Source organism: Amblyraja radiata, chromosome 38 (genome assembly GCF_010909765.2).
Source record: "Amblyraja radiata isolate CabotCenter1 chromosome 38, sAmbRad1.1.pri, whole genome shotgun sequence".
Lineage (NCBI taxonomy): Eukaryota > Metazoa > Chordata > Chondrichthyes > Rajiformes > Rajidae > Amblyraja > Amblyraja radiata.
The window spans coordinates 7559047-7577161 of NC_045993.1; the positions used below are offsets into that span (position 1 = coordinate 7559047).

At 45.4% G+C, this 18115-nt stretch overlaps 2 protein-coding genes across 2 annotated transcripts in view; both read left to right on the forward strand.

The window, feature by feature from the left end:
• The window catches only part of wbp11 (WW domain binding protein 11), a 31630-nt gene extending 20910 nt beyond the window's left edge, over nt 1-10720 (forward strand). The window contains exon 12 of the transcript XR_004410126.1: nt 10706-10720. The gene's annotated coding sequence lies outside the window, so the exon portion shown is untranslated. The remainder of the gene's footprint in view (nt 1-10705) is intronic.
• Nucleotides 1-17744, forward strand: part of ccdc96 (coiled-coil domain containing 96) — a 20841-nt gene extending 3097 nt beyond the window's left edge. Inside the window, exons 3-12 of the mRNA XM_033013131.1 lie at nt 25-150; nt 2154-2309; nt 6324-6373; nt 6829-7012; nt 8147-8259; nt 9488-9638; nt 11543-11736; nt 13415-13627; nt 15231-15368; nt 17244-17744. Coding sequence (XP_032869022.1) covers nt 30-150; nt 2154-2309; nt 6324-6373; nt 6829-7012; nt 8147-8259; nt 9488-9638; nt 11543-11736; nt 13415-13627; nt 15231-15368; nt 17244-17495 — 1572 coding nt within the window. The 5' untranslated portion in view covers nt 25-29 and the 3' untranslated portion in view covers nt 17496-17744. The remainder of the gene's footprint in view (nt 1-24; nt 151-2153; nt 2310-6323; nt 6374-6828; nt 7013-8146; nt 8260-9487; nt 9639-11542; nt 11737-13414; nt 13628-15230; nt 15369-17243) is intronic.
• The last annotated feature ends 371 nt before the right edge of the window (nt 17745-18115 follow it).

Below are 18115 nucleotides of genomic sequence, written 5' to 3' on the forward strand. Positions count from 1 at the left end.
AATGCTTTATTTTATTCACCTTAGAGCAAATGATTCAAGAAGAAGATGAAGATGATGAGGAAACCAGATCTTTACAGCAAGCAATGGGCCAAGCTCCTCAAAGCAGCTCTCCTGGGCCGAATGAGTCTGAAATCGAGACAGAAGAGAAATGTGAGAAGGAATATGTATTTGGCTGTGTGTGCAGACAATAAGCTAGCTACCTCACTCAGAGACAGATAGAAATGGCACCATTCGCATGGTTGAGCAATTTAATTTAGTTTAGAGATACGGTGCAGAAATGGGCCCTTCGGCCCACCGGGATCCATGCCAGCCAGCGATCCCCACACACTAACACTATCCTTCACATACACCAGGGGACAATTTGTACATTTATACCAGACCAATTAGTCTACAAACCTGTACATTTTTGGAGTGTGGGAGGAAATCGGAGCTTCCCGAAGAAAACCCACACAAGTCACGGGGAGAACGTACAAACTCTGTACAGACAAGGCCCTGGAATCAGGATCGAACCCGGGTTTCTGGCACTTTGATTAACCGCGTAAGAAAAACGTTACTGGTTAAATACAACTATTGCCTTTTTCACAAGCTTGCTGGGATGCTTAGATTTTATAGTCATAGAGACGAGACATACGGCACAGAAATGAACCCAGGGTTTACCAAGACCTTGCCAACCATCAAGCACCCAATCATGCTAATCCTACACAAATCCATTTTTTACTCTCAAATTTCCATCAACCTGCTCCAGATTCCACCATTCACCTACATGCTCAGGACAAATCACACAGGCTAATTAACCTATCAACCTGCCCGTCTTTGGAATGTGTGAGGAATCTGGCACATCTGAAGAAACCCATACGGTCACAGGGAGAATGTGCGTACTCCACACAGACAGCAGCCGAGGTCAGGATTGACTCAGTAGCATAGCGGTAGAGCTATTGCCTTACAGCGCCAGAGACTTGGGGTCAATCGTGACTACGGGTGCCTGTCTGTACGGAGTCCCCGTGACATGCGTGGGTTTTCTCTGAGATCTTCAGTTTCCTCCCACACTCCAAAGACGTACAGGTTCAGAAGTTAATTGGCTTGGTGTAAATGTAAAATTGTCCCTTGTGTGTGTAGGGCAGTGTTAATGTGCGGGGATTGCTGGTCGGCGTGGACTCGGTGGGCTGAGTTTGTATCTCGAAACTAAACTAAACAGCATCTCTGCCAGTGACGCAACTGTGCCATCCTAATTTTGTTTTTGAAATGCAGCGTGGAAACAGGCCCTTCAGCGTATCGCATCTGCGCTGACCAGCGATCACCCTTAGACTAGTTCCAACACACACACACACACACACACACACACACACACACACACACACACAGCGGGGGCCAGGGAAAGCGGGGGAGCGCTGTCTGAAATTCACACCCGCGATGAACAGGAAGGTAAAAGACGGCTGGCATAGTTACGGTAAATCCTTTAGAGAGCGCGGAGAGAGGGGGAGAGAAGAGGGGGAGAAGGAGTGGAGACACTTTTAAGAAGCCAGACAACGTTTAATAAAGTTTAGCGGGCATTTAACATTAGCCGTTGGTTTACTTACCTTTTTCTCAACGAGCTTTACCTTTGATTGCCTTCGATTGTCTAGGATAGCATGCCGACCTACTACGACCCACCTCGACTAAACATACGAGTAAATAAACATCGATTTTTTTCCATGGCGACCTTTTTTTACACGCGGGCTTTTTTCAGCATGTTGGGGGAAAAAAAACGCAACGACCTAGCTGAGGCCTCGAGTACGCGGAGACTACTCTCGAGCATGGAGGAGAGTTACAAAGACCTCCTAGGACCTTGTGTCGACCATGCTGCGAGTACGAGTCGAGGGCAAACTCGCGGATTAGGTCGCCGCAGGCAGTGGGACAGCCCCTTAAGGCAGCAACTTTACTGCTGTACTGTAATGTTGCAGTACTTGCAGATAATCACATCTGAGACTAAAGAGATGCATAAGGGGGAATGGAGGGAGATGAAGAGAAATGTGGTAGGGCTTATTATCCAATCTGATTGTGCAAAGGTTGGGAGAGGCACTGAAATTAGTCATGGAACGCACACAGGTAATTACATATTCAGTCCCAGTGCTCTTGACATCTTGTGGAAATAATGTGAATGGTTTTGTTTCCAGCTTCCGATCTTCTTATTCCTGAAGCAAATGCGGATGATGAAATGATTGTAGTGAGTCCGATATCTGCCAGCGAGCAGCTTTCCCAAGAATTTCAACTGTCCAGAAGCGATGAGATGTCTTTAACGGGAAAGGAAAGCGAGCAGAGCAGTGTCGTCAGTATGTTTGTTCTTATATGAGTAAAAATGTGGGAGCAATCCTAAACTTGGTTATACCGAAGTGGTGGACACAAAAACCTGGAGTAACTCAGCGGGTCCAGATTTTTGTGTCTTCATGGAAACATAGAAACATAGAAAATAGGTGCAGGAGGAGGCCATTCAGCCCTTCGAGCCACCACCGCCATTCAATGTGTTCATGGCTGATCGTCCCCAATCAATAACTCGTGCCTGCCTTCTCCCCATATCCCTTGATTCCCCTAGAGCTCCATCTAACTTTCTCTACATTTGGTTTAAACCAGCATCTGCAGTTCCTTCCTACACAGGAAGCCATCAGTTTTTCTCCAGTCTTGATCTACCACCTACTGCCCTTTTCCACACTTGATCGAAAGCTGCATTGAAAGTTGAAGATGGTGGTAAATTTTATTCTCGGTGCCTGCCTTTACCGAGAGGTGGAGCCGATAATATAGGAATTGGTCAGTGTTTCCAGTATCCAGCAATGAATGTTTATTGCCGGAACACAACTTGCCGTTACCAATTTTCAAATAAGTCCCTGCCCCCTGAGTTACTCCAGCTTCTTGTGTCTATCTACCAATTTTCAAAAGTTGGTTTTCTGAGCTGAGCTTGAAGTTAAACAAAGGGGACCGGAATCGGGCAAAAAATTCACAAATTGAGAGTCGTAAAGAAATGTTCCAAGGAGTAAATGATGGAGGCTGCAACATTACAAAGAGACATTAAATAAAATACTGGTAGACAAAAATGCTGGAGAAACTCAGCGGGTGAAGCAGCATCTATGGAGCGAAGGAAATAGGCAACGTTTCGGGCAGAAACCCTTCTTCAGACGGATAAAAAATACCGGAATCTCGTGCAAAAACACTGGTACCGAGATACAGTGAAAACCTTTGCACGCTATCCGGTCAAGTCATATTATGCCACAAGCCACACACATACTGCCTGACCCGCTGAGTAGACACACATATCCCTAAATGGTGCTGTGGTCTCAGTGGCCGAGTGTGTTACCACCTGTGGAGTAGATTTTAATTTCTGCTTTGGCCATCAAACAAGTTCCTTCTGAAACGAAGAGACTGAATTTAGTCTTTCCATTGAATACAATTGTCGTTCTGCTCGAGAGCAGACTCAATCTGTTGCGTCAATGTGCAGGAATTATCCCACAACTGGAATAAATCGGGCGATGTAAATTAGAGGAAACCTTTTAAAAAAGGGGTAACAAATATTAAAATAATACTCCTCTTGCGGTGCTGGCTCGAAGGGCCGAATGGCCTCCTCCTGCACCTATTTTCTATGTTTAAGGGCCTGTGCCACTTAGACGATTTTTTGGGCGACCACAGGCGACTGCCACAAATTTTTCAAATGTTGCAACATTTTCGGCGACAGTTGTGACATTAGTGCTGTCGTAGGTTGTCGCCAGGTGTCGTGGGTGAATTCCATTAAAACTAGTCCCTGGCAATCGCCTAAGGAGTCGCCTAAATGGGACAGGCAATTCACTGTGGAAGGAATTTCTCATTATTTTAGTTTTAGTTAACTGCCTTAAGCTGACAAGTCATATAAACTCACAAGGGAATTACACGTGGAAAAAGTGAGGAAAAGATAAAGCAAGAAACAATAATTAATTCAAAGTTTGATGGTTTTAAGTCTGTAAATTGGTGAGGGAAGGAAAGGCAAGATGGAAAAAATAGTTTGCACGGGTGTCAGGGGTTATGGGGAGAAAGCAGGAGAATGGGGTTAGGAGGGAGAAATAGATCAGCCATGATTGAATGGCGGAGTAGACTTGATGGGCCGAATGGCCTAATTCTGCTCCTATGCTCCTATGTACAGGATACTGAGTTGGAGTACAGGATACTGAGTTGGAGTACAGGATACCGAGTTGGATGATCAGCCATGATCATATTGAATGGCGGTGCAGGCTCGAAGGGCCGAATGGCCTACTCCTGCACCTATTTTCAATGTTTCTATGTTTCTATCATTTATGAAACATAGAAACATAGAAATTAGGTGCAGGAGTAGGCCATTCGGCCCTTCGAGCCTGCACCGCCATTCAATATGATCATGGCTGATCATCCAACTCAGTATCCCGTACCTGCCTTCTCTCCATACCCTCTGATCCCCTTAACCACAAGGGCCACATCTAACTCCCTCTTAAATATAGCCAATGAACTGGCCTCGACTACCCTCTGTGGCAGGGAGTTCCAGAGATTCACCACTCTCTGTGTGAAAAAAGTTCTTCTCATCTCGGTTTTAAAGGATTTCCCCCTTATCCTTAAGCTGTGACCCCTTGTCCTGGACTTCCCCAACATCGGGAGCAATCTTCCTGCATCTAGCCTGTCCAACCCGTTAAGAATTTTGTAAGTTTCTATAAGATCCCCTCTCAATCTCCTAAATTCTAGAGAGTATAAACCAAGTCTATCCAGTCTTTCTTCATAAGACAGTCCTGATATCCCAGGAATCAGTCTGGTGAACCTTCTCTGCACTCCCTCTATGGCAATAATGTCCTTCCTCAGATTTGGAGACCAAAACTGTGCGCAATACTCCAGGTGTGGTCTCACCAAGACCCTGTACAACTGCAGTAGAACCTCCCTGCTCCTATACTCAAATCCTTTTGCTATGAAAGCTAACATACCATTCGCTTTCTTCACTGCCTGCTGCACCTGCATGCCCACTTTCAATGACTGGTGTACCATGACACCCAGGTCTCGCTGCATCTCCCCTTTTCCTAGTCGGCCACCATTTAGATAATAGTCTGCTTTCCTGTTTTTGCCACCAAAATGGATAACCTCACATTTATCCACATTATACTGCATCTGCCAAACATTTGCCCACTCACCCAGCCTATCCAAGTCACCTTGCAGTCTCCTAGCATCCTCCTCACAGCTAACACTGCCCCCCAGCTTAGTGTCATCCGCAAACTTGGAGATATTGCCTTCAATTCCCTCATCCAGATCATTAATATATATTGTAAATAGCTGGGGTCCCAGCACTGAGCCTTGCGGTACCCCACTAGTCACTGCCTGCCATTGTGAAAAGGACCCGTTTACTCGTACTCTTTGCTTCCTGTTTGCCAGCCAGTTCTCTATCCACATCAATACTGAACCCCCAATGCCGTGTGCTTTAAGTTTGTAAACTAATCTCTTATGTGGGACCTTGTCGAAAGCCTTCTGGAAGTCCAGATACACCACATCCACTGGTTCTCCTCTATCCACGATACTAGTTACATCCTCGAAAAATTCTATAAGATTCGTCAGACATGATTTACCTTTTGTAAATCCATGCTGACTTTGTCCAATGATTTCACCACTTTCCAAATGTGCTGCTATCCCATCTTTAATAACTGACTCTAGCAGTTTCCCCACTACCGATGTTAGACTAACTGGTCTGTAATTCCCCGTTTTCTCTCTCCCTCCCTTCTTAAAAAGTGGGGTTACGTTTGCTACCCGCCAATCCTCAGGAACTACTCCAGAATCTAAAGAGTTTTGAAAGATTATTACTAATGCATCCACTATTTCTGGAGCTACTTCCTTAAGTACTCTGGGATGCAGCCTATCTGGCCCTGGGGATTTATCGGCCTTTAATCCATTTAATTTACCCAACACCACTTCCCGGCTAACCTGGATTTCACTCAATTCCTCCAACTCCTTTGACCCGCGGTCCCCTGCTATTTCCGGCAGATTATTTATGTCTTCCTTAGTGAAGACAGAACCAAAGTAGTTATTCAATTGGTCCGCCATATCCTTGTTCCCCATGATCAACTCACCTGTTTCTGACTGCAAGGGACCTACATTTGTTTTAACTAATCTCTTTCTTATGAATTTATGAAAAGTTTTTAAAAAAAGAAGGGAATGTATGGGTGAGTCTTGGTTGCAATTTAATGAAATTAAATAAGGGAGAGGAAATGTGTGGGGAGGAGGCAGAGCAAAGAACTATAAATTTGTCAACTTCATGAATTCGAATGGTTTTATTTATTCTAGAAGCTATAATATTAACTGTCTGTGTTTTAATTTAGCTGTAGGACAGAAAAGGGCTAACCTGAAAGTGATTATTACAAAGACTACTGTGAGTACCCATTTCTGTTTTGCAAAAATAATCTGTGTGTTTTTAAATATTGTGGTAAATCAGCTGAAGAAACATAAACTACATATGTTTACCTGATGGAAAATCCCAAAAAATAAAAATCGAAAATCTGGACCCAGACCTCCTCAGTCGTGCTCAATTGCCCCACTTAAAAATCAAATTGCCCCCCTGTGGGGCGTATGCCCCATGTTCGGAACCACTGCTAACGTATTGTACTTCTAATAAAAATAAATAAATAAAAAGAAAAAAAGAAAAAAACGAATAGGTTTTTAGCCTCGACTTAAAGGCGTTGTTGGAGGGGGCAGTTCTGATGAGGAGAGGGATGCTGTTCCACAGTCTAGGAGCTGCAACCGCTTTAGTGCTTCTCAGATATTCTACTGCTTTAGTGATCTGTCAGTTTTATTCGTGCTGTTTAATCTTTATCCATTACTAATCAGAGTGATGAAGCAAGTGAATCCGAGAGGACCTCCTCGTCTGCTTTCCCCAGTTCTGAGAACGTTACAGAGAGGGAAGAATCTTTGCAGACAGTTGGTGCAGATATATCTCGTGATGACACCTCTGCGGAGGTGGAATTTACAAGTGGTATACCAACCATTGAAACAGCGACATCAGAGGGAGAAGGTAATATCAGCATTCAAATGGTCGGCGCAGAGTGAACTATGCATTTAGGAAGTTACGACTTCTGATTGGGATGGATAATGTGTGTTATCAAGGAAACCAGAACCACTTTCAAAGGTAAGGTTGAAGAGGACGACACAGTGGTGCAGCGGTAGAGTTGCTGCCTTGCAGCGCCAGTGACCCCGGTTTGAACCTGACTACGGGTGCTGTCTGTGCAGAGTTTGTACGCTCTCCCTGAGAATGCATGGGTTTTCTCCAGGTGCTCCGGTTTCCTCTCACATTGCAAAATAGTACAGTTTTGTAGGTGAATTGGCTTCTGTAAATTGTCCCTAGTGTGTAGGATAGTGCTAGTGTACGGGGTGATCGCAGGTCAGCAGGGACTTGGTGGGCCGAAGGGCCTGTTTCCACACTGTATCTCCAAAGAAAAGTGTTAAAAGATTGATAGTTCTTGATAAGTCAGGAGAATGGGGATGAGAGGGAAAAATTGCATGATCAAATGGCGGAGCAGACCCGATGAGCCGAACGGCCTAATTCTGCAGCTGTGCCTTATGATCTTATGAAACTTTGAGGTTCTTCTTTTTAGACCAGAAACAAAAAATAGTCAGGCTGCCCTGCAGTCATGCATGTTAAGAATAAGGGGCAGACCATTTCGGACTGAGATGAGGAAAAAGATTTTCACCCAGAGAGTTGTGAATCTGTGGAATTCTCTGCCACAGAAGGCAGTGGATGCTAATTCACTGGATGTTTTCAAGAGAAAGTTAGATATAGCTCTTGGGGCTAACGGAATCAAGGGATGTGGGGAGAAAGCAGGAAGGGGGTACTGATTTTGGATGATCAGCAATGATCATATTGAATGGTGGTGCTGGCTCGAAGGGCCGCATGGCCTATTCCTGCATCTATGTTCTATGTTTCTATGTTATCCACATCGGTTCTTGTGCACTCATTGTAGACACACTGCGACCAGGAGCATCTATGCATTCAGCTTTATCACCTTCGAAGGTTGCGTCTGGTCCATGTGCACAGTTGCTGCTGCTTGAAAGAAACTTTATAATTGGAAAGCTCGTTTCTGATGGTGTTGAGGGATTTGTACATTATAATTCAGAACTGTAACAATGAAATGCCCGTGCCATTCAAGAGCTCACTTTAAAAAAAGTGCTTTTTATGTTTTGGTAGAGGAAGAAGAAATAGAAGACGATGAAGAAACAAAACAGAGAAAGTTTGAACGTATAAAATTGGAATTGAAATTTAAAGTAAATCTCTTTTTATTTGAAGGTAGACAAAAATGCTGGAACTGCTGTTCTTAAGACGGAACTGCAGATGCTGGAAAATCAAGGGTAGACAAAAATGCTGGAGAAACTCAGCGAGTGAGGCAGCATCTATGGAGTGAAGGAAATTGGCAACGTTTCGGGCCGAAACCAAGGGTTGCCTATTTTCTTCGCTCCATAGATGCTGCCTCACCCGCTGAGTTTCTCCAGCATTTTTGTCTACTTTTGATTTTCCAGCATCTGCAGTTCCTGCTTAAACTCTTTTTATTTGACTCAGTTTCTAATGGCCTTAGCCCCACTCAATAGTTTGGTTTCATCACTTTTTCTACCTCACATATTCCTCTTCTTTGGTCATGTATTCCTTTTGGGTTGTTGGTAGCTCATCGCACTCTCGTGCTCTCCTAAACCGCTCCCACGACCCAAGTCGCGCGTCTGGTGATAAAACAGAAAAAGCTGGAGATACTCAGCACTCTGATAAGATCGGTAGATAGGCGGCATGGTGGCACACAGTGGTAGAGTTGCTGCCTCACAGCGCCAGAGACCCGGGTTCAATCCTGACTACGGGTGCTGTCTGTACGGTGTTTGTACGCTCTTCCCGTGGCCTGCGTGGGTTTTCTCCGGGTGCTCCCTCCGGTTTCCTCCCTCCAAAGACCTACAAGTTTGTGGGTTAATTGGCTTGGTTATAAATGTAAATTGTCCCCAGTGTGTGTAGGATAGTGCTCGTGTGTGGTCGGCATGGACTCGGTGTGTCAAAGGGCCTGTTTCCGCACTGTGTATCTAAACTAAACTAAACACTGGAGGTTGAATCTATGGAGCGAAGGAAATAGGCAACGTTTCGGGCCGAAACCTTTCTGCAGACTGATGTGAGGGGGGAGGGAGGGGGCGGGAAGAAGAAGCCTCCTCTTCCTTTGGGCTGAGGGAGAGCTGGGAAGGCGAGGAGAAAGTAGGGACTACCTGAAATTAGGAAGTCAATGTTCTTACCGCTGGGGGTGCAAACTGGCTCCTCCTCTTCCTTTCTTCTTCACGCCCCACCCCACACATCAGTCTGAAGAAGGGTTTCGGCCCGAAACGTTGCCTATTTCCTTCGCTCCATAGATGCTGCCTCACCCGCTGAGTTTCTCCAGCATTTTTGTCTACCTTCGATTTTCCAGCATCTGCAGTTCCTTCTTAAACAACTGGAGGTTGACGTTCTTTTTCTTCCATTGTTATTCAGGAATTGTTTGGCGAACACAGTAGGTTTAAGCACCTTAATAACCAAATACAAAACAAACTAGCTAATTACTATAAGAAGAAAGCAGAGGAATCAAAGATTGAGTTAAAGAAGCCTCAAGCAGATTATGATCAGCGCTACGGGAAATTCATGGGTAAGGCAAGAAAACTAGGACATGAAAAGGATTGTCTGGCAAGAGAACATTGTGCTGTAACGCTCGGGAATTGGGGAGTGATTATTTAAAATAGTGGATATAACGCCAGGCAACTGGACTGTATCGTCTTTTGTATGTTGCTGGAGCTGTGTTCATTCAAGCCAAAGGGAGCATTTGTACACGCAATTTGCCCAGACTACGGGCGCTGTCTGTACGGAGTTTGCACGTTCTCCCCGTGACCTGCGTAGGTTTTCTCCGAGTTCTTCGGTTTCCTCCCACACTCCAAAGACGTACAGGTTTGTCGGTTAATCGGCTTGGGTGACGTTTCGGGTCGAGACTGAAGTGTGAAGAAGGGTCTCGACCCGCAACATCACCCATTCCTTCTCTCCAGAGATGCTGCCTGTCCCGCTGAGTTACTCCAGCTTTTTGTGTCTATCAATGATATGTCTAGTTCCATTTCTGTATTCAGCACGTCTTTGGGCATATTTAAGGCAGTACGGTGGTGCAGCAGTAGAGCTGCTCTCTCATGGTGCTGGAAACCTTTGTTCGATCCTTGCTATGGGTGATGTCTGAGCAGAGTTTGTACATTCTCCCTCTGACCACATGAGTTTTCTCCGGGTGCTCCGGTTTCCTCCCACATTCCAAAGACGTGCAGCTTTGTAGATTTATTGGCCACTATAAACTGCCCCTAGTGTGTAGGACATAAAGCTAATGTATGGGTGATCGATGGTTGGCGTGAATAAGATGGGTTGAAGGGCTCGTTTCCACGCTGTATCTCTAAACTATTCTAAACCTAGGAGCAGAATTAGGCCGTTCGGCCCATCAAGTCTACTCCCCCATTCAATCATGGCCGATCTATCTTTCCCTCTCAACCCCATTCTCCTGCCTTAGCCGCATAACCCCTGGCACCTGCACTATTCAAAAATCTGTCAATCTCCGCCTTAAAAATATCCATTGACTTGGCCTCCACAGCCTTCTGTGGTAATGAATTCCACAGATTCACCACCGTCTAACTAAAGAAATTCCTCCTCATCTCCTTTCTGAGCCCAGTTAGATCCACTGGGAAGTGTGTGTGTGTGTATGCGTGCGTGCATGTGCATTTGCTTGCATGTGCGTATGTATGAGTGCATGCATGTGTATGTATGTGTGCGTGCGTATGTGCGTGTGTGCATGTATATGTGTATGTACGAGTGCGCATGTGTGTGTGTGCGTGTATATGTGTGTGTGTGAGTACCCGCGTGTGTGTGCGCGCGTTTATGCATGTGTGTGAGTGCGCGCGCGCGCGCGTGTGTGAATGTGTGTGAACGTGTGTGTGTGAGTGCGCGCATGTGTGTGTGTGTCGGTTATGGGCAGAATTCCGTTTGGACAGCTAGCAGCTTGTTGACACATGTTCACACAAATATAGAATGAGCATGTGTTACAGGTCTTTCCTTTGTTAGTGTCTGCAACGTCAGGATAGGAGGGGTAGAAGTTTCAAGTACCAAAGACAAACTGAGGTGGATGTTATTGACTTATGAGGGTCGCAAGGGGCTGGAATAAAGGCCCTGTTCCACTTGGCGATTGTCGGAATCAATTATGACGTATCAGGTCACCAACAAAGTCGCTGCATGATGCGGCGTGATGACGTATTGACGCACGGTGTCTCCTCAAGTATCGCAACATTTTTTTGTCGCCGCTGGATTTTGAAATGTTCGAAATCTTTCGGCGACCCTCATACGTCAGTCAATGACGCCGGCAGTCGCCGAGAAAAATCGGCAAGTGGGACAGTGCCTTTACTCAGCGGGTCAGGCAGCATTGCTGGAGAACATGGACGGGTGACGTTTCGGGTTGGGACCCTTCTTCAGACTGTGACTCCTTTTGTGTAAACTACCGTTGATTGACCTGCATTTGCTTGTCTGGCACAGACGTTCTGGCTAAGGTGCAGGATACGTACAATGAAGAGAACGATCATTTCCAGGAGCAGATCGATGAGCTCAGTGGTAATTGTGAGGAGCAACAGCAGCTGACTGATTATGCATGGAGGATGTTTCAGTCCAGGAAGAAAGTTGTAGCAAAGAATGCATTGAACAAACGGTTAGGAAGGCAAGCAGCGCTCCAGGTAAATTCATTGCTAGTCTCTGCGTATGTATCTAGGAATGAAGTGGGACATATTGCTTTGCACAACGTGTTTCATTTGTAACAGAACACTAAATAAATTCCATTTGGAACCCATCAATTTTAACACGCACACACACACACACACACACACACACACACACACACACACACACACACACACACACACACACACACACACACTGTATATAATATAATATATATGTGTATAAATTATATAGAAATATAAACAAACAAACCATTCTCTGATCTAAATCCTCACGGGGTGCAGCAGTTGAAACAATCTCCCTTATTGGATTTTGGGCCGGATGATCTTTATTGAGAGTTAACCCTTGTTGAGGGAAGAAGTGATGAGCCAATTGAAAACTGAAAAATATGGGTGTGTGAATGCATTAACTGAACTTGTTGGCAATTTTTATATTTCATCTGGGGGTTGCAGAACGATTAGAGGCGTTTTCTGTCACCTTTCCAGGTGTTGTACTTGAAACAAGCAAACAAGCAGCCAAGCATTTACATAGAAACTGAGAAACATAGACAATAGGTGCTGGAGTAGGCCATTTGGCCCTTTGAGCCAGCACGGCCATTCAATATGATCATGGCTGATCATCCACAATCAGTACCCTGTTCCTGCTTTCTCCCCGTATCCATTGATTCCATCAGCCCCAAGAGCTAAATCTAACTCTCTCTTGAATACATCCAGTGAATTGGCCTCTACTGCCTTCTGTGAGTCATGCCTACTATGTTCTGTTGTGCTGAAGCAAAGCAAGAATTTCATTTTCCTATCAGGGACACATGACAATAAACTCTCTTGAATCTCTTGAATAACAGCTTATTCTTAGAATTACAGCTCTTAGTACCGTGACTCTGGACATAGGTTTGTCGGTGAATCAATTGAGAAATGTTAGTGCTTGGGAATGTGAAATCCGAGTTTAATATTAAGATCTTCAATATCAGGGATGATAAGGTTACAATGCAGTCTAAAGAAGCCACTTCAACACAACAATATTCCTTGGTCTCAATTACAAACCAGAGCAATTCATATACTCAAACCAAAGTTAATGTTAAAAAACAGCTCATGATCTTATTTTCTCTCTGTGTGGGTGTGCATATCCTCAAACTGTGGAACATCTTGGACAATACTGCCACAGAAGGTAGTTGAGGCCAGTTCATTAGTTATATTTAAGAGGGAGTTAGATGTAGCCCTTGTGGCTAAAGGGATCAGAGGGTATGGAGAGAAGGTAGGTACTGGATACTAAGTTGGATGATCAGCCATGATCATATTGAATGGCAGTGCAGGCTCGAAGGGCTGAATGGCCTACTCCTGCACCTATTTTCTATGTTTCTATGTTTCTATACAGCTCACCCCCTCCATGACACACTGGTCCTGAGGAGCACCTTGGTTCCACCAAGATGCAGTACAGAACGCCACAGGGGATCCTTATTCCCTGTGGCTATCAAACTGTACAACTCCTCTCCCTTCTGTCGTGGGGTAGACTAACTCCCCTCCCCCCTCCCCAATCTTTGCACATCGCCAATCCTGGACTTTCCACTTGTCACTTTAATTTTATGTATCTTGTTGTGTTTTATGACTGTGTTGGCAGACCAATTTCCCTCCTGGGATAAATAATGTTCTATCGTATGGTATGTGTGTGCATGTGCAGGAGTTAGAACGGGTTCAAAGCATTGAGGAGCAGAAAGAGAAGGAGATGAGGCAGATCCGATTCCTGATCATTAAGATGAAGAATAAACTGAAGTATTATGAGCATCAGTTGAAGGCGAAGGAGGAACTGGCTGATGGACTCAATCTGATCGACTACGAGCAGCTGAAAATCGAGAACCAGTCATACAGTGAAAAGATTGAAGAACGCATTGAGGTAAGCAGAGCCAAAGAGCTGACAAGAGTTTAGTTTAGAGATACAGCGCGGAAACGGGCCCTTCGGCCCATCTAGTCTGCACCGACCAGCGATCCCCGCACATTAACACAACCCTACACACACTAGGGACAATTTATACATACACCAAGTGGGTGGAAACCGAAGATCTCGCAGAAAACCCACGCGGTCATGGTGAGAACGTACAAACTCCGTGCAGACAGCACCCGTAGCCAGGATCGAACCCGGGACTCCGGCGCTGTCAGGCAGCAACTCTACCGCTGTGCCACCGTGGCCATGATAATGTGATCCGGTTGGCTCTGTAGATGGACCGTAAGTTAGTGTTGCAATAATTTGGTTCAATGAACAGCTTCAAGAGGAGAAAACCTTCCCTGGCAACAAAAAGTGTAATATCGAACTATATGAGCATTGTAAGGTGGCATGACTGAAATGTCAGATTAACTCAATGTGAGTGCCTTTAGAATGGGGAAGGATTGAAGTCTAAATGTAATTTAAAAAAAGGAACTGCAGATGTTGGTTTATACCAATGATAGATACAAAGTGCTGAAGTAATTCAATGGGTCAGACAGCACCTCTGGGGAACATGGATAGGTGATGTTTTGCTTCGGGACCTACTTCAGATTGAAAAGCCAAATATGCTGCAGTAAAATGCTAACATGCTGGCCCTGATTTGTCCTGTTTTTTAAAATTCTTGCTTTTGGTGGTGGGTGTATGGAACAAGCTGCCAGAGGAGGTAGTTGAGGCTGGGACTATCCCATTGTTTAATAAACAGTTGGACAGCTACATGGATAGGACAGGTTTGGGGTGTTATGGACCAAGCGAAGGAAAGTGGGACTAGTGTAGCTGGGACATTGTTGGCCAGCGTGGGTGAGTTGGGCCAAAGGGTCTGTTTCTATACTGTATCACTCTATGACTCTAAGTTTTGGCTGTGGGTGTTAGGATGTCACTGTGCATTATAGATGACCATCACTACCATTCAATTGTCTGAAGAAGGGTTTTGGCCCGAAACGTCGCCTATTTCCTCCGCTCCATAGATGCTGCTGCACCCGCTGAGTTTCCCCAGCAATTTTGTGTACCTACTACCATTCAATTGTTCATTTAAAAGGTGATTCTGCTAATATCTTCACGGTTCTGGATTTTCTCAGGCCTGAGATCTGATTTGGCTTGGAGTACAGTGAAGAGGGCAAGAGATCAGGGAAGTGATGAAAACTCAGGGTGAGCCCACCTTAATCTAATGGAACTCAGGTAGAGGAATCCCAATGCCGGTCTGTTCAAACACACTATAACCTAATACTGCAGATGTTGAAATTTGCTTTGGAGCATCTGTGGTTCTTTGCTTTTGCACCCCTGTTTATATTACTGTCCAAAGATCGATGGTGGTGAATAATGTGGATGTTTCCGCTTGGAGACCCAGTGAAGTAGAGACCGACTCAAAGACGGATGGATATAATATTCCATACGGCGTCGGCAGCAGGACTTCAACATTGAAACTTTTGCATAATGAGGCCACTGTGTAGCATTTTACTGAGTCACAAAGTATGTAACTGAGATATCACAGCAGCAATCCCTGCTCTTCATTTTACAGGAAGTCACCAAAATGAAGAAGAAAATAGCATCCACAATCGAGGTGCTGACTCACATCAAGGAAAAGCTGGAGTACGTGGAGAAAGAGAACGAGGAGAAGAAAATTCGACTCAGGGAGGTTGAGGCGGTCGTGGCGCAGGTAATGGTGATGGAGGGGGCAGTCACGGTGGCACAGCAGTAGAGTTTTTGCCTTATAGTGCTTGCAGCTCCGGGTTCGATCCCGACTACGGGTGCTGTCTGTACGGAGTTTGTACGTTCTCCCCGTGACCGTGTGAGTTGTCTCCGAGGTCTTCAGTTTCCTCCCACACTCCAAAGACGTGCAGGTTTGTAGGTTAATTGGCTTGGTATGAATGTAAAATTGTCGTGTGTGTGTGTGTGTGTGTGTGTGTGTGTCTGTCTCTGTCTCTGTCTCTGTCTCTGTCTCTGTCTCTGTCTCTGTCTCTGTCTCTGTCTCTGTCTCTGTCTCTGTCTGCCGAAGGGCCTGTATCTGCAGTTTCTTGTTTATACATTTTGTACCTATCCATGTGCTCCAGGGATAGACATCTATCTCTTCCAGAGATGCTGCTTGTCCCGCTGAGTTACTCCAGCATTTTGTGTCAGTCTTCGGTGTAAACCAGCATCTGCAGTTCCTTCCTACACATGTTCTCCAGGGATGCAGCCTGACCGCATGGGTTACTCCAGCATTTTTTTTCTTCTGTAAACCAGCATCTGCAGTTCCTTGTTTTATAATTGGCAGAAAGTTCAATTAATTGATTGGCAATAGAATAAAAAGTGATGCAAGGTAAAGTACTTTCAGCATGGTGCATGGTTAGATTCTGAAAATCACTGCATGGGTTAGATAGTGGAGGCAGATTCAGCTGTGACATTGGAAAGGGAATGGGATAAATCTTTGAAAAGAGAAAGAGTGGAGGGCAAGAGAAAGTGTACAGGGTGGGTGGGGTGGGGGGGGGGGGGGGCTTGTGGTTTGTTCTTGCACTGAGCTGGCATGGGTGAGTGCCTGGGATAATGAAGAGAAGTCAAGTCAAGAGAGTTTATTGTCATGTGTCCCAGATAGGACAATGAAATTCTTGCTTCCTGCAGCACAACAAGAGTAAACAAAAATCCAGAACAGTTCAGTTCAATATACACATAAATAAGCAGATCAAGTTTACATCAATAGGTTGTTACAGTTCAGAGTCTGTTTGTTGACGAGTTTAATAGTCTGATGGCTGTGGGGAAAAAGCTGTTCCTGAACCTGGCTGTAACAGATATCAGGCTCCTGTACCTTCTGCCAGATGGTAGCAGAGAGATGAGTGTGTGGTCAGGATGGTGTGGGCCCTTGATGATGTTGGCTGCCTTTTTGAGACAGCGACTACGATAGATCGCTTCGATGGTGGGGAAGTCAGAGCCGGTGATGGACTGGGCAATGGTTACAACTTTTTGTAGTCTTTTCCGCTCCTGGGTGCTCAAGTTGCCGAACCAGGCCACGATGCAACCAGTCAGCATGCTCCCTACTGTGCACCTGTAGAAGTCCGAGAGAGTCCTCTTTGACATACCGACTCTCCGTAGTCTTCTCAGGAAGTAGAGGCGCTGATGTGCTTTCTTTATGGTTGCATCAGTGTGCTGGGACCAGGAAAGATCTTCGGAAATATGCACGCCCAGGAATTTGAAGTTCTTGACCCTTTCCACCATTGATGTAAACGGGATTGTGGGTCCCTATCCTACCCCTTCCAAAGTCCACAATCAGTTCCTTGGTTTTGCAGGTTATTGTGTTGGCACCATTTGGTCAATCGGTCGATCTCACTTCTATACTAAACTTCTGTACCTTAGAAGGCAGGAGAATGGGGTTGAGAGGGAATGATAGATCAGCCACGATTGAATGGCGGGGTAGACTTGAAGGGCCGAATGGCCCAATGTTCCGATCACATGATCTTTATGGGCCAATGGGCTGAATGGAGTAGTTCCCCTCCCCGCCCTCCCCGCGGTGCTGGATTTTCTGATTCTGTAACCCAACTTCTGTTCGGTGTTGTTGCAGAAGAGGGAGATCTTGACCAAGACCAAGCAAGCACGAGACAGAGTGCGGACAGCCAACCACGAGCTGAAGGAGAAATGTGGTCTGCTGTGCAACAAGTTGTTGCTCCGCGACCTGGAGGACAACGTGGACGCCAACGAGAGACTGCATCACCAGCTGGAGGAACTAAAAAGGCGCCACACCGACCTAACTCTCGACTCCTATGGAATCAAGAAGAAAATTGAGTGGGTGAAGATGGGACAGGCACAGACTTAGCGGGTGGTGAGGGAAGACTTTCCACTTCATGCTGTTACGATCAATGTCAGATGGCATGTGACTTCATTCTTGATTCCTATGTGTGAGGAGAAGACATCGGGGCTGGTTATACAGGTATCGTAAGCCATGAAATGAGTACAACTGCAGCAGATCCACCAAGACCTAGACTGGCCACCAAGGAGAAACCAGGGTTCTCATCCACTGTATGATCTGAATCTTGTTCAAATACAACTAAAGTTTTGGAAAATGTTTTTTTAATTTTCTTGCACCACATTCCTTCTTCTTGCGTATGGCGTGCACAGCCTAAAGTTGTAGGACAACTTGTTCTATTTGATCTTACTTGATTGTGCACGGCAGGTTGATTGCATTTGTCGAAACAGGGCGGACCACATCAAGGTTGCAATCCCCCAACCCGCTCCACATTCCAAATCAACATTTCAAGCCATTGCAGCTGAATTAATTCATTCGGAGGAGTGGGAGAAATCATTGTTCCCATTTCTCCTGGAGAGAACCCAAACAGACTGTTTAACGGATGGGTGGGCAAATGACGGGTGTGAAGACCAAAGTCGATACTCTACTGTTTAACGTTCCTGAAATGACACAATAGTAACTGAACCCGC